Source organism: Zootoca vivipara, chromosome 1 (genome assembly GCF_965207765.1).
Source record: "Zootoca vivipara chromosome 1, rZooViv2.hap1.1, whole genome shotgun sequence".
NCBI classification, from domain to species: Eukaryota; Metazoa; Chordata; class Lepidosauria; order Squamata; family Lacertidae; genus Zootoca; species Zootoca vivipara.
In genome coordinates this window covers 120,192,407-120,214,770 of record NC_142582.1, presented here as the reverse complement: position 1 = coordinate 120,214,770, position 22,364 = coordinate 120,192,407, and the positions used below count along the sequence as shown (strand labels likewise).

The following is a 22,364-nucleotide window of genomic DNA, read 5'->3' as shown; positions in this document are numbered from 1 at the left end:
TTTGTAATTCTGACAGTGGGTGGTGGTTGCTTTTGGTAACATACCTCCTTTTCAAAAACAACTATATTTTGCTAACTATATGCTCAAGATGTGTCTTCATGGAGCAGGAGATTCTTACTCGGAAGTAAGCCGCGCTGAGTGTAAGCATGCTTACTCGGAAGTTCGACGGCGACTTACTCCCAATTCAGCTTACTCTCCTTCATTTGATGATTCTAAAGCAGAGGTTGCATCTGTCGTGGATTGCTATTTCCGCATTGCCGAGCGGGGTTGGACTAGATGACCTTTGGTGCATCCCTTCCGACTCTGCTAAGATTCTAAGCGCTCCCGTGACTGCGCATGAGCAAGGACCGCCCGGGGGGCGGGGTTCTGAGGATGCGCTCAGAAAGGAGAGGAGCCGTGGTGTACGCATGCGCACCTCGGAGGCCCCGCCGCCGCCATGGAGCCCGCCCTGCGGTTGCCGCAGTCAATAGGAGAGGGCGGAGGTTAGCAACTGCGCTTGCGCCGCTCCGAGGGCGGGACTGACACGGTCGCGCCCCCGGGTTGAGGGAGCTTGACGCTCTGGGGTTGCCAGGGTGACGGGGATACAACATGGCGCACTGACAAGTTCTCGGCGCGGGGAGCGGAGGGCGGGGGGCCCTGGCGCTTCAGAGAGGACCCTCGCCGCCCCACACACCCCTCCCCACTGGAGGGCACGCGCGGGGAAAGCGAGCGGAGGATGAACAGTAAGGGGGCGGCCTCGCTGGGGGTGGGGGCAGTGGCGAGTCTCCCTGAGGGGAATTGAGGGGGGGAGAGGGAGAGGAGCCGGTGCGGCTCGGCTTTCAAGACGGATCGCGAGGCCGGCGGGGGAGGAGGGGTTAAAGGAATATATGTGTGTGTACGTGTGTACACGTGTGTAACGTATATGATCTACAACATCGCGTCGGAGAAGTTTGTTCCAGGTCATGGAAAGATCCGACCCGTGGCTGCTGAGGCCGGCGTATGGCAGCCGCTAGTTAAACAAAGATGCTAAATTCTTATAGTGAGAGGTGTCTGATTCGATATCCAGCTTAGTGGGGGAGGGGAGGGGAGGAGAGGGGAGGATGAGAGCTGTGTGCAAAGAAAAAGTGGGGCGGGGAGGGGAAGCTAGTGGGGATGGTGGGGAAGAGGTAAGCCAGGGGGCAGATGGGGCTCACCAACCTGGGAAGGTAGCCCGTTTGGAGAAGGAGAACTCTGGTCCTAAGCCTCCTCCACTGCCTTGTGGGATTTATTCAGGAGAAGACAAGGCTTTGGAGTAAAACCCCTATCCAGAAGGGAGTCCCTAAGATGGTTGGGTGGCGCTTTGTACGCCTCCATCCAGCAACTGCTGCAGCCAAGCTGGTGCCCAACATATTGCTCTGCTTTCCTTTGGATCACATCAGCGAGGCCAAGGGCCGGGGGCGGGGTCATTGACTAGGCAGCCCTGGAACTCCATAAACGCTGCCCAGGCTTGTACTCGCACTTTGGCGCGATTAATGCAGTGGTTTGATTTCACCCTTAGAGGCGCATTCCATTGTCTCTAGAGGCAGTAGGGTGTCAACAACAATAGCAAAATAAAAAAATTCCTTCAGTAGCACCTTAAAGACCAACTAAGTTTATATTTTGGTATGAGCTTTCGTGTGCATGCACACTTCTTCAGATACCAACAACAATAGCAGTTAGAGCAGAGCTTTCCAGTTTTTTCATGTTGGTGACACACTTTTTAGACATGCATCATTTTGCGACACAGTAATTCAGTTTTACTAGCAAACCGGAGGTTAAACTAGCCCCTTTCTAGCCGCGGGAGGAACGCGGGGAGCATTCACACAACATGCCAGCATGCTAGTGTGTCGTGACACACAGTTTGGAAAACTCTGGGTTAGAGTGTCAACCACCTGGGAGATACAAGGGTTCAAATCCCCTCTGGGTCAGCCGTGCAGCTCACTGAGTGATCTTAGGCTAGGTACTGCCTCTCAAAGGACAGGAGTTTCTCCCATGCATCAGCTTTGGGCTACAAATTTGGGATTGTGGCAAAGAAAGCTTAGTTATAAACTAAGAATTTTGGATCTTGGCTCTGAGGAAGGGGAAAGGGTGGCACTCTTTCTGGAAAATGGTGGAATTTTATGGGTATTTCAGAGGAAATCTGGAAGATGGATCAAAGCACAGTTGGAGTTGTAAAAGGAATTAGCATTTAAATTCATTGATAAAGCTGGCATCATTTTTCAGGGTTTGAACATAGATTTTTATTTTGTTGTATGTATCCTATTCAAATTTCATGCTCAATAATTAGGATGTTTGCTTCAGTTAAGGTGTATATGAACACCTATCATATTTTCAGCCTGCTTTATACATCTGGAGAATTATATGACAAAAGCTCATGCCATGATAAATGTTTTAGATTGCAGTCCAGCCTAAAAACATTTCCTAAACCCTGATCTGATAATGCTTACTCAAAACACAATTTAATGAAGAAGTGTGCATGCACATGAAAGCTCATACCTATGACAAACTTAGTTGGTCTCTAAGGTGCTACTGGAAGGAATTTTTATTTATTTATTGTTTTGACTACGTCAGACCAACAGGACTACTATCCTGTAACACAATTTAATGGGTTTTCCTTCCATGTATGTATCAAGCACAAGCCTTCCCTCAGGAGTGGGAAACTTTTGACCCTCCAACACCAGTTGAACTCCAACTCCAGTTATCCCCAGCCAACATAGCCATGTGTGGGGAACTTTCGTCCCTCCAGAGGTTGCTGAACCACAACTCCCATTATCCCTGGACATCACCCATGCTTGGTAGGGCTGATGCAGGTTGTAGTTCAACAATAACTGGTGAGTCAAAGGTTCCCCACACCTGTTGCAGACCATCGTTATTTGGAGGGCTACAGTTTTTCCGCCCTGCCTTTTGTTACTATATAGATTTGTCAAGTAAACATACCTAAGGAGGTAGCAGCAATGGTCTGATTTGTTATCAAGCAGTGATACATATTGTAAAAATAGTTTTTTAATTGGGGGGGGGGGTAACACAACCAATTCTTACCATGACTGTGGTATATACTTCACTCTTTGTAGTCTCTGTTCTATTGTTTGAACTGGGGATAGGCCAGATTCCATGTGCTTTGCCATTATTAGATATGTGGCCCTGACGGTCACACTTTGTTTAAACGAAGGGTAGGTGAGGATAGACAAGTTGTGTCCTTCCAGATGTTGATGCATTCCAGCTCCCATCAGCCCCAGCTAGCATGGCCAGTAGTCAAGGATGATTAGTTTTTTACTCCAAGAATATGTGGAAGACGCCATCCCTGTTTAGATGCTAGAGCACAATTTGTTGTCTACATGTTCAATGAATCTAAAGTTTTAGAGGTGGGGTGATTTGTTTTAACCAAATGTTTTAAACACATGTTTCCAAAGCTATCAATTCTGTACAGTTATGAGCCAATGCACTCGAATTGCAGACACCCGCATCTGCTTTTCCAGCTGCAGAGCAATTTGAGCCTCCCGCATCCCTCCCTGAAAGAACTACTTTTTATTTACAGCTAGCTGCAGTCTGAAGAAGTTAATTGTCATGAGAAGTTAGCCAGTGGAGGCTTTTAGAAGCAGTTGCTGTAGAGGTGATATGTATGGGAGACGACTAAACCAAATTAGAAAGGACACAGGGGTATCTACAGAAGACAATTGGAAAGAAAGTTAGAATTGACTCAAGTCTGCAGATACTTAACACCAAAGAAGGTTAAAGAATGGTTAAGAGGGTGATGAATATGATAGCAAGAGGGATGCTGTCTATATGGAGGCTAACAGACATATCCATGGGCAGCTATCCCTGTGTGAGTGCTAATGTCACACATGAGTAAACACTCTGAATTACATAGCAGAGCATTAGGAGATTATAGATGTTGCTACAGCTGTGATCCCAGCTCACATGCTACATTTCACTAAAGGATTCCAACAATATACCTCCGGGTATAGGACAGTATAGAAATTTAATTATTATTATTATTATTAATGATTCTATGATTCCAAGAATCAAAACTTGAGGGATAGATAGGCATGAATTTAAACACCCTAGTGGTCAGGCTTTAAAATGCCTGTTGCTCATTTCTGATGCTCTTACACAGCAAACTCAAATCTCTGAAAACTAAATGACAATGGGAGTAAAATGACTATTGCACACTTTGCTGAAGAAGCATCTGCTAGGCAGTTAAGCAAAGAAAAGCTTCAAGTGAGTTATTACAGCAAACACAATCTTAAGCAAGGTGGAGCTCCTCACACAGCTGTCCATAAATAAGAGCTGGTGTTTCCATAATACTTATACCGTGTAGAGGGATGCAAGGCTTAGTTTTTGATAGATACAGTGATGATAGGAGAGTTGGTTGAATAAATAAATAAGCTATAACTGTAAACATGTCCAATGAAGCAGAATTTAAAGCAATCCTGAGGATATTAAGTTTGCTATCGATACTAAAACCTAGTTTTCTTTTAAAATTTTGACCTTTTTAGAATATAAAACGATTGGTAAGATTGGCGAGGGAACATTTTCTGATGTTCTGAAGGTACAAAATTTCAAGGATGGACAATATTATGCATGTAAACAAATGAAACAGCATTTTGAAAGGTAGGTGCAGCTGCTTTTTAAATTTTATTTTTACTTAAATGTTGAAATACTGAAATTAATACAGGTGGATTTGATTTAAATCAAATTGATTTAAATCAAATTTAAATCAAATTGATTTAAATCACGCTTTAAATCACTAGTCAGTAAGACTTGATTTAATTTTTTTTTAACAGAAAGACTCATTCTTGCTGGTATAATCTTAATATTTACAACCAGATCAAGGTTTCATTTTTTGAATAATACATTTTCAGAGTAGTTTTTACAGTTATATCTTTAGAAAGATTTTTCCTTCAAAAACATTTTATTTTAAAAATCCAATTTAAATAAAAAAATCATTGATTTTTATCCACCCTGAATTAATATTACAGTATCAAAGTTTGATTTAAATATTGGTGCTGAATATTTATAAACGTTATACAGAAAAAGAGTGCCTTCAAAGAGGACAACTAACCTTACAACCACTACATTTCTCAATAATGGACTTGGCTGACATATCCAAATTTGTCCCAAGCGTTAAACATAGTACATAGCCCTTCTCCAGATCCCACCACCATCAGAGGTATAGGAGCTGGTGACCAGAGATAGAGGCTTCTCTGTGATCTCTTATGGAAGTAGTTTACATGCTGCTTTATAAGCCACTTTCAAAACATGGGGGAACGCCATGAGAGGCCTCTGCTATTAATGTAATACATAAATAAAATAAATAACACTCTTCTGCTACCGGAAGAGAAAACCATGAAATGCTCTAATTCACTCATCCAAGCATGTGTCTCACACATCTATTGAGATTATGTGTGGCCCATAATCCACAGACTGGACAGAGCAACAATAAAGAGAAGGGGGGATGAAGTGTTTACTCTTTTGTAATTTTAACAAACAAACAAAAGCGACCTTAACACAGTAGCCTAATCTTTCCCCTTTTTTATATACTGAAGTATCGACCATGTGAACAGTATGAGAGAGATACAAGCACTAAGGCGACTGAATCCACATCCAAATATCCTTACGTTGCATGAAGTGATATTGTAAGTTCTGCATCCTTTCTTTCACCTTCCCTTTCTATACTCTGAGTATTCTTCCCTAAGATGATGCGGAGGTGGTGAATCACAATTTCATTTGCCAGACCAGTCTTAATCTGGTTACTGCTCCTCTATTTTCCTGTGGCATAATGAATGAGATTCTGCCTTTTCCTACACCTCTGCTCCCAGGAGGGCAGCAAATACCCTTGTGTTGGGAAGTGAGCCTACTGGGGCTGCCAATCACTTGCACTTGAATGGCTGAGCCACTGGTAGCATGAACACTGAGACTCTACGTGTACAAGTTTTAAGGAACAACTTGCTTTTATTCCATCTTTATCTGTGTTCTCTGGTAGTGTAGATGATGGCAGCACCAACAGTACAAGGAAAGTACAATGAAGGACTCAAGTAATGACACTATTAAGGAGAATTACATGTACAGGCAACTCCCAATTTACATGCATTGAAGGCACAAGTGACCATGCACACACGCATTGCCATGAACCTAGAAGCGGAATGAAAAGGGGCAAAAATGGCCCTAAAAGAGAGCAAAAATGGCAGAAATTGCATGAAAAGTTTCTACCGTAGCAATCCCACAAGCCTTTGCGAGTGCAATCCCAGAAGCCTTTGCCCCGAACTTTGAGGCCTGTTGAGAGTTGGAGCTTCAGCAAGGAGGTTTGGAGGGTGTTTGCAGGCTTTTTTAATGGTGTTCCCAATATATGCGATTTCACTTAAACACGCGGTGCCTGGGAATGTAACCCCTGTGTAAATGGGGAGTTGCCCGTATTGTAAGGAGGGGCATCTTATGTCACCTGCCCAATAAAAGACTACAGGTGGTCAGTGGATGATAACAAAACATTTTTCATAAAGTGACGTTTGTCTCCGCATGAGTTCAGAACTTTTGCTAGAGTTCTAGCCTTTTTACATATGAGAACACCTCCCATCAACCAAAGGATTTCATAAGTAGTTTTATCCCTTCTTCCATGTAGTTAAATAAGTCTTCCATGTAGTTAAATAAGAACACTCTTTTTCCCCCTTCAGTGACAAGAAAGCCGGTGCTGTGGCATTGATATGTGAACTCATGGACATGAACATTTATGAACTGATCAAAGGTATGTAGATCATGCCAATGAGAAAGACCTTTGCAGAGATGCTCTTTATTCATTTACGCAAAAACCCAACTATTTGTACAGTATGACTGACCAAAATAATTAAGTAGGACAGGTGGGGAACAGCGCTAAATGTTGTTGAACTCCAACTCTCAGCATAACCAATTGTCAGTGTGTTTTTCTCTAGCAACATCTGGAGGACCAGTTGTCAGGGAGTTGTTGTCCAACAACATCTGGAGGACCACAAGATTTCTATAGTTGGCCAGCCCTGTTGCCCAAGCTGAAGTCATTCTGTTTGTGCAATTCAGCTGTTTACTGCCGATAGTCTTCTTCCCAGTAGGTGAAGGCAGAGAGAGATTTTGAAAGGTGGAGATGACATTTTCATATAATTACAGATACGGAAGGGAAACACCTGCCTGACGGTGCTGGAAAGGAGGAAACAGGTGCAGGTGGGAAGACTGCGTAGAAAGGGAACAGCAGCTAATAATTGTGTCATCTCTGCTCTGTAATTAAGAGTCCTGCTGTAACAGCTCTCACTCATCACAAATATATATATTTACAATTCAAAACAACTGATTGCCTGAGATTAGAAAGCCACTATTACATTTCAGTGCTGTTGAGAGATTTATTCCCCTATCTTTTCTTGCCATTCCTTTGTCATTCCTGGCCATGTGCATGCGTGTGAGAGCAGGAGTTTGCACTCACCTGCTTTCTTGCACACCTCAAAAGTTATTACAGATGGCTGGGGTTCCCTCCAGAGCAAGAGTAGATAGCAGTTACTGACTTTCCTTTCCAGCACCAATCCTTTTCACCACAAGTGGAATCACTTTCAAGTCTGGGGACTGTTTCGGTCTTGGCCTGTGGTTGTTGTCCCCCCCCCCTATAAATAGCAGATATTAGAAAGCCAGTTTAGGAATCAACACTTCCTCCTTGCCCACCTTTCTGGGGAGCAAACCTTCATATCATGTTGACCACTATTAAGAGAAGAGTTGACTGTCTGCAGTTATCCAGAACTCTGGCATGTGTTAACTGTGGTGAGGTGAGTGCCAGTGTTTCTTTTAACAGTGGTTAAGGCTGAGCAGGAGAATTTGCTGTAGGGAGGGGGATAGATGACTGCTGAACTCTTAACTGTAGTTAAGATAAAGCCTCGTTAAATGAATGAATGAATGTAAACAAAAACCCTCAAAGTGGTTTACAAAGAGAATACAGCTAAAAACAAGTATTTTTAAAATCAACAGTATATTAGAAACAGATTAAACCAGCCCAGTGTGTTCTTCCTCACCAGTATGGAAAATATAAAAGGAAAACAAACACTACCACATTTCACAGGCAAACCAACTCACATCTGTATTTAAAATTCACTTAACTGGCAGAAGTGACTGCAAGCTCTCCATCATAAAAGTGAACTTTGAATAAAACTGTACCATGCTCATTTGACTGTTTCCACTAGGGAGGAAAAAACCATTCCCTGAAGGAAAAATAATGAATTATATGTACCAGTTATGCAAGTCTCTTGATCACATGCACAGGTAAGGCAGCCATTTGTATTTATTTTTGCAAATGTAGTATTTGGCTATATTATTGAGCTGGGAACTGGAGAGACCAGTGAATACCCCAAAGGTACTACTGTGAGGGTCAAAATACATACGATATTAATCGTATCCTTAAACAAGTGGGGCTGCTTTTATTTTGGAGAAAAAGCAGCCTTGGGGCCCCTATCCAGAATGTGCATTCATTCTGACTTCACACTGATGAAAATTGCTCATCTGCTTGCCTCCAAAAAGTAGACTACTGGTGGCAGTATACAGCATTTTCTGGGGCTAATAAGAGCCACAAGGGAATGATTTTCAGTGGGGTGGTGGTGGTACAGGGCTCCAATGTGGATTGGGAGCCCATTCTAGTTTTCTCCAAAATAAAGGAACCAGGTTAAGCCTACTAGCTTCATATTATATATATATATCTGCCCTTCCTTCCATAGGAGCCCAGGTAGCTTACAATCTTCATAAAATCACGTTAAAACAACCTTAAATCACAGTTAAAACTACAAACACACTATGCACAGAAAAGACCAGTAAACCACTAGCAGCAGGCTGTACATGTAACATCCATGCAGTTTGGCCTTGATGTATCTATTAAAGCTGCAGCCTCTCACACTGCAAATTCTTCTCTGGGGCATCCCCCAATCTCCAGGCTATGGATGGTTTTCAGGAGTGTTCATAATGTGGACTGGGAATGGGACAGTGGGGAACAGGAAAACCCCAATGCACAGGGTACTTTCTGTATGCCATTATTGGTATATAAACACTTACTTGCCCTGAATAATTCTCTTGCAGGAATGGGTTATTTCACAGAGATGTAAAACCAGAAAACATATTAATAAAGGTAAGCAGTCTTTAGTGCAGTGTTTCTCAAAATGTGTCCCACCCCCTTCCAGGGTCGTGAAAGAGTTTCAAAGAGTACAAAGGAGAATTTTTTATTATTATTTCATCATAAATAAAATAGTATTATTAAAAATACCCCCAATTTATATTTGCTTAAGAAGGGGCACACCAGTAAGACTAAACTCAAAAGAGGTTTGTTGTAAGTTTGGGAAACACAGCCGTAGCACAAGCGATAAATATGTTGGAACTCTGTATTCATTATGCTAAGACTGCAATTTGGAAGTGCATTTGTACATAAGAGAAAAGTGCATTGTTAGTTTTGGATGTGGAATTACAGGTGCCCAGTTTAGATAAGTGGCAGTATTGTCCCTAATCTTTCCCAAACACTACTGATGAAGTGTAATCTTCTATAACCTGGTAAGTCTTCTTGTGACCAAAGATTCAAAGTGACAAGCTTGTTTTTGGTTAAGTACACCCCGTTACCATGTTCAGTGCTCCTGCAGTTACGTTTTCTCCCCATTTCCAAAGATTACAGGCACTCTGCCCAAAATAGCCATGGAGCAGAGTTCATTGCAATGTAATAGCCAGATTTCCCCTCCGTTCTCAAATTAAGCATCTTTACACATGACTGATTTTATATGAATGCCTTCTCATTTGAGATGCCACAACTATCTTAACTGCAGCAGGATCTTCTGAAGCTTGGGGATTTTGGTTCCTGCAGAAGTATACACTCCAAACAGCCTTATACAGAGTACATCTCTACGCGCTGGTACAGGGCACCTGAATGTCTTCTCACAGATGGCTACTACAGTTATAAAATGGACATGTGGAGTGCTGGCTGTGTGTTCTACGAAATTGCAAGGTACATTATCTTAAAGGAATAGATGGTTTGACTTGAGAGCAGGGCCGGCCCAACCATGAGGTGGGCTGGGACAGCCGCCTTGGGCAGTAGAACACCATGAGGTGGCCCCCAGCCTGCCCCATCATTAGTAGAGAAGCAGTGGTGGCGGCTTCCTGCCACCGCTTTGTGACCCAGGTAACGGAGGCATTGGCGGTGGGGCAGCACCTTGCCATTTTGCCTTGGGTGGCAAAATGGGACACACCACCCTTGACTTACTGAAATTCACATAAAGGGTAGGATTGTGTAGATGGCATGAAGTGTTCACAATTGTGTCACGGAAACAATTTCAGATACTGTGAAAAGCTGAACAACAGGTAAAGCTCAGTGGTAAAGCACATGGGTAGGGAGAGAGGATTGTTCTTTCTGGCAAACTGCATTCCTTGCACAGATGGAATGTTTGCAATAGCACAATGCTGAATTCCACCCATAATCTCCTCAATAGTTGGTGCAGGGGGCAAATACTACTAACACCTGTGCCACAATTTAAGACTGGACAGTTTTCCTCACAAGGAGAAAACCCTCAGCGCTGGCAGTTTAATTTCCCACACTGCCCAACCAATTCCTCTTTTTTGTTTCTAGTTTCCACCCACTCTTTCCTGGATCTAATGAACTGGACCAAATATCAAAAATCCATGATATTGTAGGTACTCCTCCCAAGAAGATTCTTAATAAGTTCAAGCAGTAAGTACATTTTGAATTCTGGGATTTAATAGTGCATTCTCTCTGTGATCGAACCCGTACAAATGAATGTCTTAATTCAGAGGAGAATGCTCACGCATCATGTCAAAGGAAGCTGCTTGCTAGTCCGTAGCTAAAACAGTGTAGACCAGGCATCCCCAAACTTCGGCCCTCCAGATGTTTTGGACTACAATTCCCATCATCCCTGACCACTGGTCCTGTTAGCTAGGGATCATGGGAGTTGTAGGCCAAAACATCTGGAGGGCTGCAGTTTGGGGATGCTTGGTGTAGACTAACTATTCAGTGTAACCTGAGGCTACTTCATCAGTTGTGAGCTGAGGTCACACTCCAAATCATGGCATCTTGTGAATTGATTAGATTGCTCGCTGCCTACTTTTCCATTCAAAAACAAGTTAGATCTCTGCTGCAGAGTGTTAAGTGGTACAGAAATACCAGCTTCAGGCTCTAAGCACAGAGCAGGTCCAGCAGGGGACATGCATTTATCCCTTTGCCTCCCCAGAGATCCCACTCCCCACCCCTATGCCAGAAGTCACACGTGCTTCTACTCCAGCACTGTGGTATTTTAAACTGCAATCAAAGAGTACGTCCTCAAGCATGGGAAGATCCTGAGAGCTGCTATTTACTTAATGGCCAAGATGCTGAGTCAGGAAATCACCTCTGCCATGAACTCGCCAGGTGCCCTGAGGCAAGCTACTGTCTTCTCAACCTCATTCCTCAGTAACATGGGAATAATGTGGATCATTAATGTATGAGAAGTCATTTGAACACTCAGCAATGCTACATATATGTTAAGTAGGCAATGGGTTGCAAAGCACTGCTGAAGACGGCCCAGTAGCCAGATCTCTGACCATAGGTGTTATACGCTGACAAAGTCTCGCTATTGTCAGTAATTGTGCTGCAGCAATTCTGCACAAACTTCAGCTTCTACATCAAGTGCAAGGGAAGCCCCACCTAGAGCGCACTGCAGTGATCCAGTCTTCAAGCAACCAATTTGCGAACTGCCATGGCCAGGTTTTCCTAGTCCAGAAATGGCTGTGGCAGTCAAAGCAATTGCTGTCGATAAAAGGCACTTCTAAGCTGCTGAGGCTTCCAGTGACAGAGCTGGAACCAAAAGCACAAACAAACGGTGAATCTGCTGCTTCTGGGTAGGCAAATTGAAGGTGAGACAAAGAGCAAAATGTGTATTTAGCCTTCAAGATTTCCTGCGTCCGCTTTATCTCTTTGGCATCCCTGCCCCATCCCCCCCCCCCAAATAAGGCCGACATTAATAGCCTCCTGACAGGAATGTGTTTCCTTTCACTGGATCAATGCAGGTCACGAGTGATGAGCTTTGATTTTCCCATCAGAAAAGGGAAGGGAATCTCTCCATTTATGCCTAGCCTGTCAAACAAGAGCCTAACTCTTATGTATGCAATGATACAATATGATCCTGACGAGAGGATCTGTGCCCATGAAGCCCTACAGCACCCTTACTTCAGAGAATTAAGGTGGGTAAACTTTCAGTGTCTCTTGAATTGAGCAATAAATGAGGAGTTGCTGGTGTCTCCAGCTTCTCAATCCCGGACTTAAAATCAGTAAGTGAGGTCCACCATTGCAACAGTGCATGATCAGGACTTCCCTTCCTCTCACAACTTCATTAATTCTCTCTCCCCCCCAAACTGCTCCATAGAGGCCCTCGGCTAACTAGAGCAGACCATAGGGGCAGGTGGGGGGGGGCTGCAAGGAAGGGGGAGTCCCACTGGTGCAAACACAACTCCACAACTGGATATCACCCAGAGGACTTAAATTACATCTCTAGCACCCAAGCTTAAATCTTGACCTACTTCACTAGGTTTGGGTGCTTAACAGCTGCATTTTAAATTACTGTTTAGTACGGCTGAAAAACGGAAGTTGCTATGTTGGCTCAACTAGTTGACACAAACAAATTTTGAGTTTCATAGGTGAGATTTTGTCTGGCTCTGTGCTGAACAGGTTGGCAGAGAAACAAGCTTTGACCATACGCAGAAGAATGAGATTAACAGAAAACCCATTAGAAAGGGAGACTCTCAGCTTGCGTCGTATTTCAAAGGAGGATCAAAGGCAGGTAATCTTTAAATCAATGAATAAGTAATAAACCTAATTAAGTAATGCCATTTTAAAATTGCCAGCAGAACAACCCTGTGTCAAATGTGATGATATGATGAATAGTGTCCGATAGGCAAAACATATTTTAGGATTTTTGTATCAAAAGGATCCAAGGCTGTATGGATTTCTGATCTAAACAGTGTCCATCTAAGCAAGACAGGTAGCTTTAGAGAGGGTTTTGCATACATACTGTACACTAGCCTTGCAAATAAGCTCCCAAAAGCTACTAGCCTGCAAAAATATTTACTAGCTTGTTGGGGGCTGGGAGAAGAGGGCTCTATCCCTCTTGCAGGAACCTGCGTCATTTATATGGAATTGCAGGGAGTCTTCCTGGCAGCCTGTTTAGTTTTTAGCTTGGGAGTGGATGGGGGAAATGTTCTGTCCCTTCTCTACAAGCCTGTTCATCTGCCTGCATGGAATTTCTTGTTGCTAGTCACTACCAGGCTAATGTCAGGGTGCTGAATACTATGAATTACAGTATAGCATTTGGGGCTCAGAAAACTTTTAGTGACCTTATGCCCATAATTATGCTGGAGCAGGTTATTTATTTACACATCTTTTCTTGAGATGTTCCTGTGAGCATGACTGCTGTTGCATCCAGGGTTATTAAATCATCCCTGCAAATTGTTCATTAATTATAGAACTATGAAATCAGAAGAATCTGGCTGAACCAGATGCAAGTTGTCACTTGAGCTATCAGTATCCCATTTGCCAGCACCCAAACAAGATTCTGTGCTGATCAAACTGAAATTCAAGCAGGGAAAGGAGGATCGCTTATTCTAATAAAGCTTTTCCAGGATCTGTTGGATCACTTGTGCGAGGGGAGGGGGCAGGATGAAATGTGCCAGATGAACAGATCTTACCTTTTGAAACGGTTACGCTAAGCTTCCCTCCCACCATGGAATTCTGAAGGCACCAGGGTTTAAGTTGCCAGCACCTTATCAAATTCTATGTCAGATCTAACCAATGTTTTGTCTTATTTAAAAGGTATTCCAATAGCTGTTCTAGGGAGTAGTTTTAGAAATTAGTTCCTTTTTAAAACTCATGCTACTAACAGAGCACGTTTGATCAAGCCTTGGCTTGTGGCACAGTTGAAATTCTTGGTTCTCTTAAAATTACGGTAGAGCAGCAAAAAACCTACTGGGTATTTCCCTGGTAAGTATCAACCTTCCAATATGCTCAGGCTTTTCTTCAGTAGTGTTTGGATACCAGTATTGGTGTAGTTACCATTATCTACGTTTGCTCCTACGCTAATCCGAATACCCTTAAAAGTACATCCATCTATGTGTTTCTTTCTGAAGGTGTGTTCACGGAACACAAGCCACAGTACTCAGGAAGAACCATTTTGGTTTGTAAGTTTGCTGCTGTGATGGTCTAAGCACGTGTACAAGGTCAACCAGACCAATACAGGTGCATATAAAGGGAGGTCAAACACTTCAACATTTAGCCTACACAAAAGATACTGCTCTCAAAAAAAATGAACTTTTATTTTTATTTTAAAAGAACTTTCTTAGGAGAGCCCAAGAGAATCCACTGGGACGTCGTGGATTTCAGAATCCCTATACAGTGGAGTTGCCCAAACCGGCTGCTTCTGAAGTAACCAACTTGACTTCTTACCCTAATCCTCCATTTCAGTCAGTTTTTCCTCTCCCAGCAACCAACGGGCAAGTCCAAGTGTTGCAGCCCATAACATATTTTGGGACACACTGCAAGGTAATTCTGCCTTGCTTTTCAGATTGTACAATTTTATACAAGTAATTAACAGCCCATTTTAACTTGTGTTGTCTCACCAACAGTCTGAAAGACAGAAGGAATTTAAATCTCCGGTGAAACACTACCACTTGCCTGCTCTGGGAAGAAGAGGGGGTTTCTGATGGACTAAGAATCCCTTGTGTTCGCCAATACTTTTGAAAGGTACACTAACAGCAATAGTGCCTTATCTTCTCAAATGCTGCAGCAAGATGCTACAATATTATTATTTTTGTGCTTAACTTTTTTAAAAAAAGGAAAAGGAGCCTTTCTACGTGAGCACCGTTTTCATAACTCAGACTACACTTCAAATTTTTCCAAGCTCCCGATGTACAATTTTATTTCCTCTTAAGTGGGTTGTACATTTGTTCCAATTGTGCTGCACTGGTAGGAATGGAATTGTTACTACTTTTATATTAAATACGATACAGTACTTCTTATTTAAGATGTGTTGAAACTGAATTTGTGTATTTTTGTAAATGTGACTGTGGAGATATAGATTGAAGCAGTGGCGAAGGTGTTTGGTAGTTTCAAAACCTGAGTCTTCTTAGTATCTTCTGGAGTATGTTACATCTGATTTGAGAGCAATCTTGTGTAAAGATTTATTTTTCAAATTATGTAAATGGGCAGATTTTCTCTGCATGCGTCATTTGTAAGATCAAGTTAGTCTTGCTGTTGCTCTCCCAACATATTCCTGTAGCACGGAAGCTTAAACAGCATGAGCATGCTTTCTCAGTTAAAATACGATTTGTCACATGCTCGATACAATTTCACTTCAAAGAACACATTGTGCATTTGTGAGAAGAGCCAATAATATCTGAAAGTATATTTTGTGGGGGAACCTTGTCTCCGCCAGGGACAAGAAGATTCTTAAGTTGCTTTCAGAATTACCGTTTAAATGACAAATAAAAATGCCGTTTTATTAAAATACAGGGTTTTGAAATGGTACTCTCAAGGTTTGTTATATTCTGCCCTTTTGAAATGAAATCCACTTCTATAACAACCTCTCTATAACAAGGAAAGTAGTTTGTGAATTACTGGTACAACTAATTGTATAAATTTATGACCACCATCCAAAGCATCAGATCCCCCAAAATATGGAGGTGAACACCTATCCTAGAAGGGAAGTCAATGATACAATGGTTTTTTGTTTTGTTTTTAATCAGTAATGTTAGTGGACAGGTAGATAGTACAAAAATAAGTGAGACCTGACCTTACCTTAAATAATGAAAGTTGTACGGCAATTGGATTTTCCCTCCAGAAAAGCCACAGATGTATTCAAGGGAAGCACGAACCAGAACAAAGCCATGTAGCTTCTATACTGCTAAAATGTTGCATTTCTTCCATGCACGAGGGCAACAACTCTCTAACAATATTGCAGTTTCATCCAAGTGCATGGCAAAAGCTTCCAATCTTGCTACCAGCACAAGTGAAAAGTATCTTTAAGCATCTTCAAGCACAAGCATTTCTCAAGTGTATTGACTTCATTCAGATCGAGAAAGTTAAGTGCAAATTCATGGAGCAAGTTCCTATTTTTTTTATATAAAAAAAATTCAGACATCCACTGTTGGGGAAAGTGCAGTATGCGCCAAACAGCAAAGGATCCTAAATATTGTGCTGATTAGTTTACATGCCAATTCATGAAAGGCTGTTAATCTCGGTACCTCTCACCCACACTGATTTTTGCATGGCATCGTAAACTGGTTCTGGGATTTATCCCATTCCACCCCACTTCTCGAGGTGGACTTACCTGGCAGGTGCTTTAGGGAAGAGTAGAGGCAGCTCAGAAGACGTGCTGCTTCTAGGTACCCATTGGCAAGTAAGTTAACAGTGCAGTGCGGACACATTCTCTACATGTCAGTTCTGGCATGCTTTCTTCCTGCACCATCAAGGTAATATAGCACAAGTAGCCTTGAGGGTCACACCACAACGCTTAAAAGGCACAAAAGGCAGCCAAGGACTGGATTGTTCTGTTGTTTTAGTGTTTACATGCAAGTGGGAAATGTCAGGTTTCAGCTTTGAAATCGACACTGGCTCTTTTTCATTTGAAGTTTGTAACTCATATAGCTGATGTGGTCTAATCTCACAAGACAGAGAGGGAGCTGCATGCGAGTTCCTAGTCAAGGGATGGGGCTTCAGAACCCTTCAAAGTTGCTTGGCCTGACCCACAACTAGCAGAAGTGAAATGTCATTCATCCAAAGCAAGCAAAAATATGCAAGTTTGCCCAATTTTTGCTGGTCACAATTCAGCTTTTCTCTGATGGGACTGTTTTGTCACAGCTGTTCTATTGAAGCCCACAGAGCTGTCATATGACAACTACCACCAGCTGGGAGGGGCAGAGGGTTCTTGCACAGCCCTCTAAGGGAAGAAACTCGCAACTGTCAAGCCACATGGGTTTCGTGCATTCTGAAGTAAAGCTATGCTCCCAACTTCCTCTCTTGCATTTGAACTTGAATCCCGTCATAGAAATAATTTGTTCATTATAGTTCTGCCTCTTTTTGATTCAGACTTTAATCCAAATTCTACTTACCTGGGAGTAAGCCCTATTTAATTCAATATAAGCAACTTCTGAGTAGACATGGTTACGAGAGCAGCGTTAGGCACATCAGAGGAGCAACACTCTGGTGAACAGGTCATGAAGTTACTACTGAAGTGTTTCTTGCTCATATGCCGTATTTAAGTGAAATTGTATTAGTACACATATACCAGGCATGGCTGCGAATGCAACTCTCCTTGCTACCGGGGCTTTGCAAATACTTGCATATATTTAAAAGGTTAAGATTGTAAATACTTCCCTGTACAAATAAGAGCCTACGCAAGTCATCAGGTAGGGAATCTGTTTTCTTCTTCTTCTTCCCTTTTCAGACCACCAACAAATGAACAAGAAAGGCAGGGAGGCTTTGAAACACTTTGAGTGTCTTAGTGCTGCTGTTACCCTCTATCAAACTAATTAATACTTGTCTTGATTACATGTCAGAGCACTCCTTTGGAAAAGCGGAAGGGCCCTATTAGTTTATAGCCTGCCATTCCTCCTGAGGAAGCACAGGGCTCCATGATCCGATTTTGAAACATGCTGTTCAAAAAAGTGATTTGCACCACTTTGAGAAGCATGGTCTGAAAGATTTAGATCTAGCTGCAGAGTTTTGAATGTAACAGGCAATATGAGTAGCTAGCTGCCTGCCCGCCTGTTCACACCCCTCCAAATATATAAAAAGCTATCTTTGAAGACCAGTGAATATGCCTAAATATTTTATGTAGGTTATAGCCTTTGTGGACCTTTTTTGTGTGAGGAGACATTAAAACTTATCATGTTACTAGATATATCTGGGAGGGGGGATAAGAAGACAGTTTTTGTCATGTGAGGAAGAAAGAAGAAAGGCTCACTTCCACTCATAAAGTTAAAAAGGTGCGGCTTTCACTATCAGGAAAATAAAACCCAGCCCTCATAGATCCTGGTATCAAGCAGACAGCATTTTCACAATGAATATTAACAACAATAAAATCAGTTTAATGCTAACTAATTAAGCAGCAGTTAGACTTTGTAGGCTGTCAAATCTCTCCTCCGACAGAAGCATAGCTGTCAAGTTCTCCCTTTTTAAAAGGGAAATTCCCTTATACTGAATAGGCTTCCTCGCAAGAAAAGGGAAAACTTGACAGCTATGAACAGAAGACATGACTTTTTCTGGAAAATAAACTGTATAGTTTGACACATTATTCTATTGTATCAACCTATTTCACTGTATTGCTCTTACACTGAATTTTAAATCAACATTTAAAATTATGCTAGCCTCAAAATATGCCATACAATGCATTTCTAATACAGTGGAACCTCGGTTTATGAACACCTCGGTTTATGAATTTTCGGTTTATGAATGCCACGGACCCATCTGGAACGGATTAATTCACTTTCCATTACTTTCAATGGGAAAGTTCACTTCAGTTTATGAACGCTTCAGTTTATGAACAGACTTCCGGAACCAATTGTGTTCATAAACCAAGGTACCACTGTATATAAAAATGGATAGTCCTACTGTTAAATGGCTAACCTGATTAGAAAATTAGGCTAATTTAAAGAATTGATGTAGTGTTTAGAATATAGTGGGGAATTATTATGTCTTATAGCAAAGGGCAAGCCTGGTTAAATAGGTAGTGAATCCAACCTGAGTGTTTTCAAAATGAATATGCCCTGCATGTCCACGCCAATATTACAGTAAAAAAAGATGACATCACAGTTGATTTAATTTAAACAGAACATAAACAAAACTGCATATTCAAGATAGTTTAATATGTATTTTCTGAATTAGAAATATCACTTTCCTAAATGAAAATTACTAGTGTAATGACTCATTTCTCCCCCAATCACTTAATTACATTATTTACACATATAATACAGATTGTAGCTCAAAACATTATTAAAATAAAACGTTTAATAGATACAAAGGATCTCTTTCCCCATAACATAGCTTTAGAGGGTGTCCAAACACCCATTTTAAAGTAATTTTCTACTAGCATTAAGCTATTTAAGTGCAAACCATCTTTTTTTTGGGGGGAGGGGAACCTCTATGATTGCAGCATCCATCTTCCTGAATTACATTTATTAAGCCAGAAAGTAATGACTTTCATTTTCCATGAGAGCATTCTAGACTAACCATTGCTGGATAAAAAAAATCAGTGCAAAAAACCCCAACAATTAAGTTCTAATTTATATAACCATTAAACTTATTCAGATTTAACAAACATTTTGTTTTACAGAGAAACTGGAAAATATATACTATTTTTAACTGCAACACCAAAAGAAGTATTTTTTTTTAAAGCAAAAATCTTCTTTCGGCCATCAGCCTAAATATTAGCTGTAAAAAGAATTCATTACATTATTATTTTTGTAAAACACTATGTGATTCACATAACTCCAAGTTTACACTCTGCCTTTAAGAATTTGTGGTGCTCCCTGGCTGAACAGCAGCTCCTGGTTCCATTGCCATTACTTCTTGTTCTGTGTTCAAAGATTTGCTAGCAGAAATGTGATGGCTATACTACAGTTCCACTTGGAGAATTGGCCTGGTTTGGGGATGGCAATAAACCCTGCAAACAAAGCAATTTGCATTAATCCAGCAAGAGAACCGAGCATTTAGTTTTCTAAACAGTTCTATATATATCTGTAGACTTTAAGTGCACCGTGGCATTTGCATATTATGACTTCAAAGTGATAGATCACATTGTTTGAACGTCTTAACATGAACGATTTCGCTCCTTATGTAGCAGTTTAGTTCAAAGTAACTTGTAAGATGTAGATCATAATTAGAATTTCAGGGGTGCAGCAGCTGTAATATGTTCCAGCAAGCAAGGAATACGGTTGCAGCTTTAAAATGAACATGAAATATCCTAGATTCAGGTAGGTAGCCGTGTTGGTCTGACGCAGTAGATATATATACATAAAATAAACTGCCCAGTAGCACCTTAGAGACCAACTAAGTTTGTCATTGGTATGAGCTTTCATATGCATGCACACTTCTTCAGATACACTGAAAACAGAGGTCACCAGACCCTTATATATAGTGGGAGGGTGGGGAGGGGTATTACTCAGAAGGGTGGTGGGAATGGGTGATTGGCTGATAGGTGTGGTAAACCTGTTGATGACTGTTAAGGACTGCAATTGGTCCTACAGGAAAAAGCAAGGGGTGAGATGTCCAAAAATTGCAGTCATTAACACAAGTCATTAACATTGCAGTCATTAACCCAGATAACATACGTCCAAGCAGCTCTGGAGGTTATTGGGTGGCTATGTCAGCTATTCGGTCCAATCCTGGATTTTCTATGTTGGATTTCTTATCTGAAAAACCATGGATTAAAAGAATAATATTTAGGGAAGTTTTTAATCTGTGATATTTGATGTATTTTAATGTTTGTTGGAAGCCGCCCAGAGTGGCAGGGGAAGCCCAGCCAGATGGGCGGGGTATAAATAATAAATTATTATTATTGAATTATTACAACAGGTTTACCACACCTATCAGCCAATCACCCATTCCCACCACCCTTCTGAGTAATAATACCCCTCCCCACCCTCTCACTATATATAAGTGAGTGTATCTTCAGTGTATCTGAAGAAGTGTGCATGCACACGAAAGCTCATACCAATAACAAACTTAATTGGTCTCTAAGGTGCAACTAGACTTTTTTAAAAAAAATAAATTAAATATCTTTCTATTAAGTATCCTGATAAACTTGACTAAGTGGGTTTTAGTCCACAGAAGCTTATACCATAGTATGTGTTCGTTTTTAATAGACCCCAGGAATCTTGATTATGACCATAATATGATTAGATTTTAGCTCATGTCTTACAAAACTTGAGCTATCCTATTAAAAACATAAAGTCAGTGAGCTACAGGGCACAGGTTACGATCAACATGTATCTCTCTCCTTTGCTGTATGCACCTTGCAACCATAAGACACAAGTACCATTCACGAACAATCATCTCAGGTGGGGATGCTTATTCATGAGGGGCTCTTCAGCCAGATGTTTCAAAGTGCAAGCAGGAGCCCCTCTCAGCCACTGTATCTATGCCAAGGAAAGATGCTGCAGCCTATTGTTTCCTGGATGCAGAACTGCTGGCTGGGGGGAAATTTACCATGCTTTTTCAAATGACATAATGGACCCTTCCCAGCTTGTGGATCTGCCCAGCAAACAGAACCAATATTGCTATGCCAGGCACAGACATCGCAGGGAAGCAACCCTTTAAAAGGAAATCATTTCCTCCTAATGAAACCCACAAATGGAAGACTAACAAGCAAATGCAGCCAGTGGTTGCTGCAAACTGCGCTTGCAGTGAACTCTCACATTTCCAACTAGCATTTTTAAAACTGAGTTTTAAACAGAGGGAAATGCTCATTTCATATTTAAGTTGCAGCTCACTAAGCAATAGTTTCTCCATTCAGAAACTGATCAGCAAGGCTAGCAAAACTGGCTTTAGAGATACAGTTCTGAACATTTCTCCACTACACCGCTCCCCTAACAGATACACTGGCAACTACACCTAACTTGGGTGCTTGTTTTTTAGTTTAGTTTTTTTAAATTGTTCCACTTTAAGTATGCTTAGGGGGAAATCCCTAATTTTGAATACTTTGTTTTGCAGGTATTTTTCTTACCTGAATATTGTGAAATTTAGGTTGGCTTAAGATCCAAGTCCAATTGTAATGTAGAATTAAGTCTTTGGAATCTACAGGAGCTCTTTTGGGGTCTGACCCAAATACTGAGAAAGCACTATGAAAGAGAAGTATACTCCTTTCTCTAGATAACAGGTTGGACAAAAGTGCCCTGCTTTGGAGAACACAAGCTACCCAGACAAGAACCTGGCCTGATATTTTCATCTCTTAAAAATGTCTAAACCAAGTTTATTCAAGATGACATTTCAGGTAGCAGCACAGACAGACATAGCTCCTCCGGGTGCATTAGGGTATAATTCAAAGTGTCTTCATTTTAAGCCCAGTAGCCTAACCACTGTTTCGGTAGGCACGCGCTTTTCATAATATAGTGTTATGCACAACATAGTCTGGCATACTCCACACCAAACTTATGTCCCACAGAGAAATGTGTAAAACTGCTGAGTTCAAAATGGGAAAGGAGTCTTTAAGAAAACACCACAGAATAAAGAGTGTAGCATTAGCTAGAAACAAGAGACAGGAGAAAGTAGCAAACAAATGTGAAGTCAGATCTAAACCATCTGCACAAACTTGCCATGTCATAGGAGTGACGGCCCCAAAGTCGGATTCAATAGGAAA

The 22,364-nt window shown here is 41.5% G+C and overlaps 2 protein-coding genes across 9 annotated transcripts in view; one reads left to right on the top strand and one right to left on the bottom strand.

Annotated features, from left to right (window-relative positions):
* Positions 1–569: 569 nt before the first annotated feature.
* On the top strand, positions 570–15,515 carry MOK (MOK protein kinase). 7 transcript variants are annotated; one of them, XR_015950859.1, is made up of 12 exons: positions 570–722; positions 4,494–4,608; positions 5,544–5,633; positions 6,666–6,736; positions 8,184–8,262; positions 9,067–9,115; positions 9,801–9,976; positions 10,595–10,696; positions 12,028–12,201; positions 12,686–12,793; positions 14,342–14,551; positions 14,635–15,515. XR_015950859.1 is itself a non-coding variant. In XM_088673399.1 (12 exons), exons 1-12 carry the CDS (start codon positions 716–718, stop codon positions 14,710–14,712), a joined length of 1,263 nt encoding a protein of 420 aa, XP_088529525.1. In that variant the 5' UTR covers positions 570–715; the 3' UTR covers positions 14,713–15,515. The 7 variants fall into 7 exon arrangements, 5 of the variants coding, with proteins under 5 accessions (XP_088529525.1, XP_034961622.1, XP_088529537.1 ...); XR_015950858.1 differs by having other exon boundaries at positions 9,798–9,976; XM_088673399.1 differs by having other exon boundaries at positions 12,686–12,797.
* Positions 15,516–18,852: 3,337 nt separating this feature from the next.
* WDR20 (WD repeat domain 20) overlaps positions 18,853–22,364 on the bottom strand; it is a 48,899-nt gene continuing 45,387 nt past the window's right edge. For both annotated transcript variants that reach the window (XM_035105763.3, XM_088673384.1), the window contains one exon: positions 18,853–19,670. In XM_035105763.3, coding sequence (XP_034961654.1) covers positions 19,617–19,670 — 54 coding nt within the window. In that variant the 3' untranslated portion in view covers positions 18,853–19,616. The remainder of the gene's footprint in view (positions 19,671–22,364) is intronic.

Excerpts from the sequence above, each read along its gene's own strand:
- MOK (XM_035105731.3), top strand. Across the intron at positions 10,697-12,027 it reads ATTCTTAATAAGTTCAAGCA|GTCACGAGTGATGAGCTTTG; the intron begins GTAAGTACATTT and ends GGATCAATGCAG. Across the intron at positions 12,202-12,685 it reads CCTTACTTCAGAGAATTAAG|GTTGGCAGAGAAACAAGCTT; the intron begins GTGGGTAAACTT and ends TGTGCTGAACAG.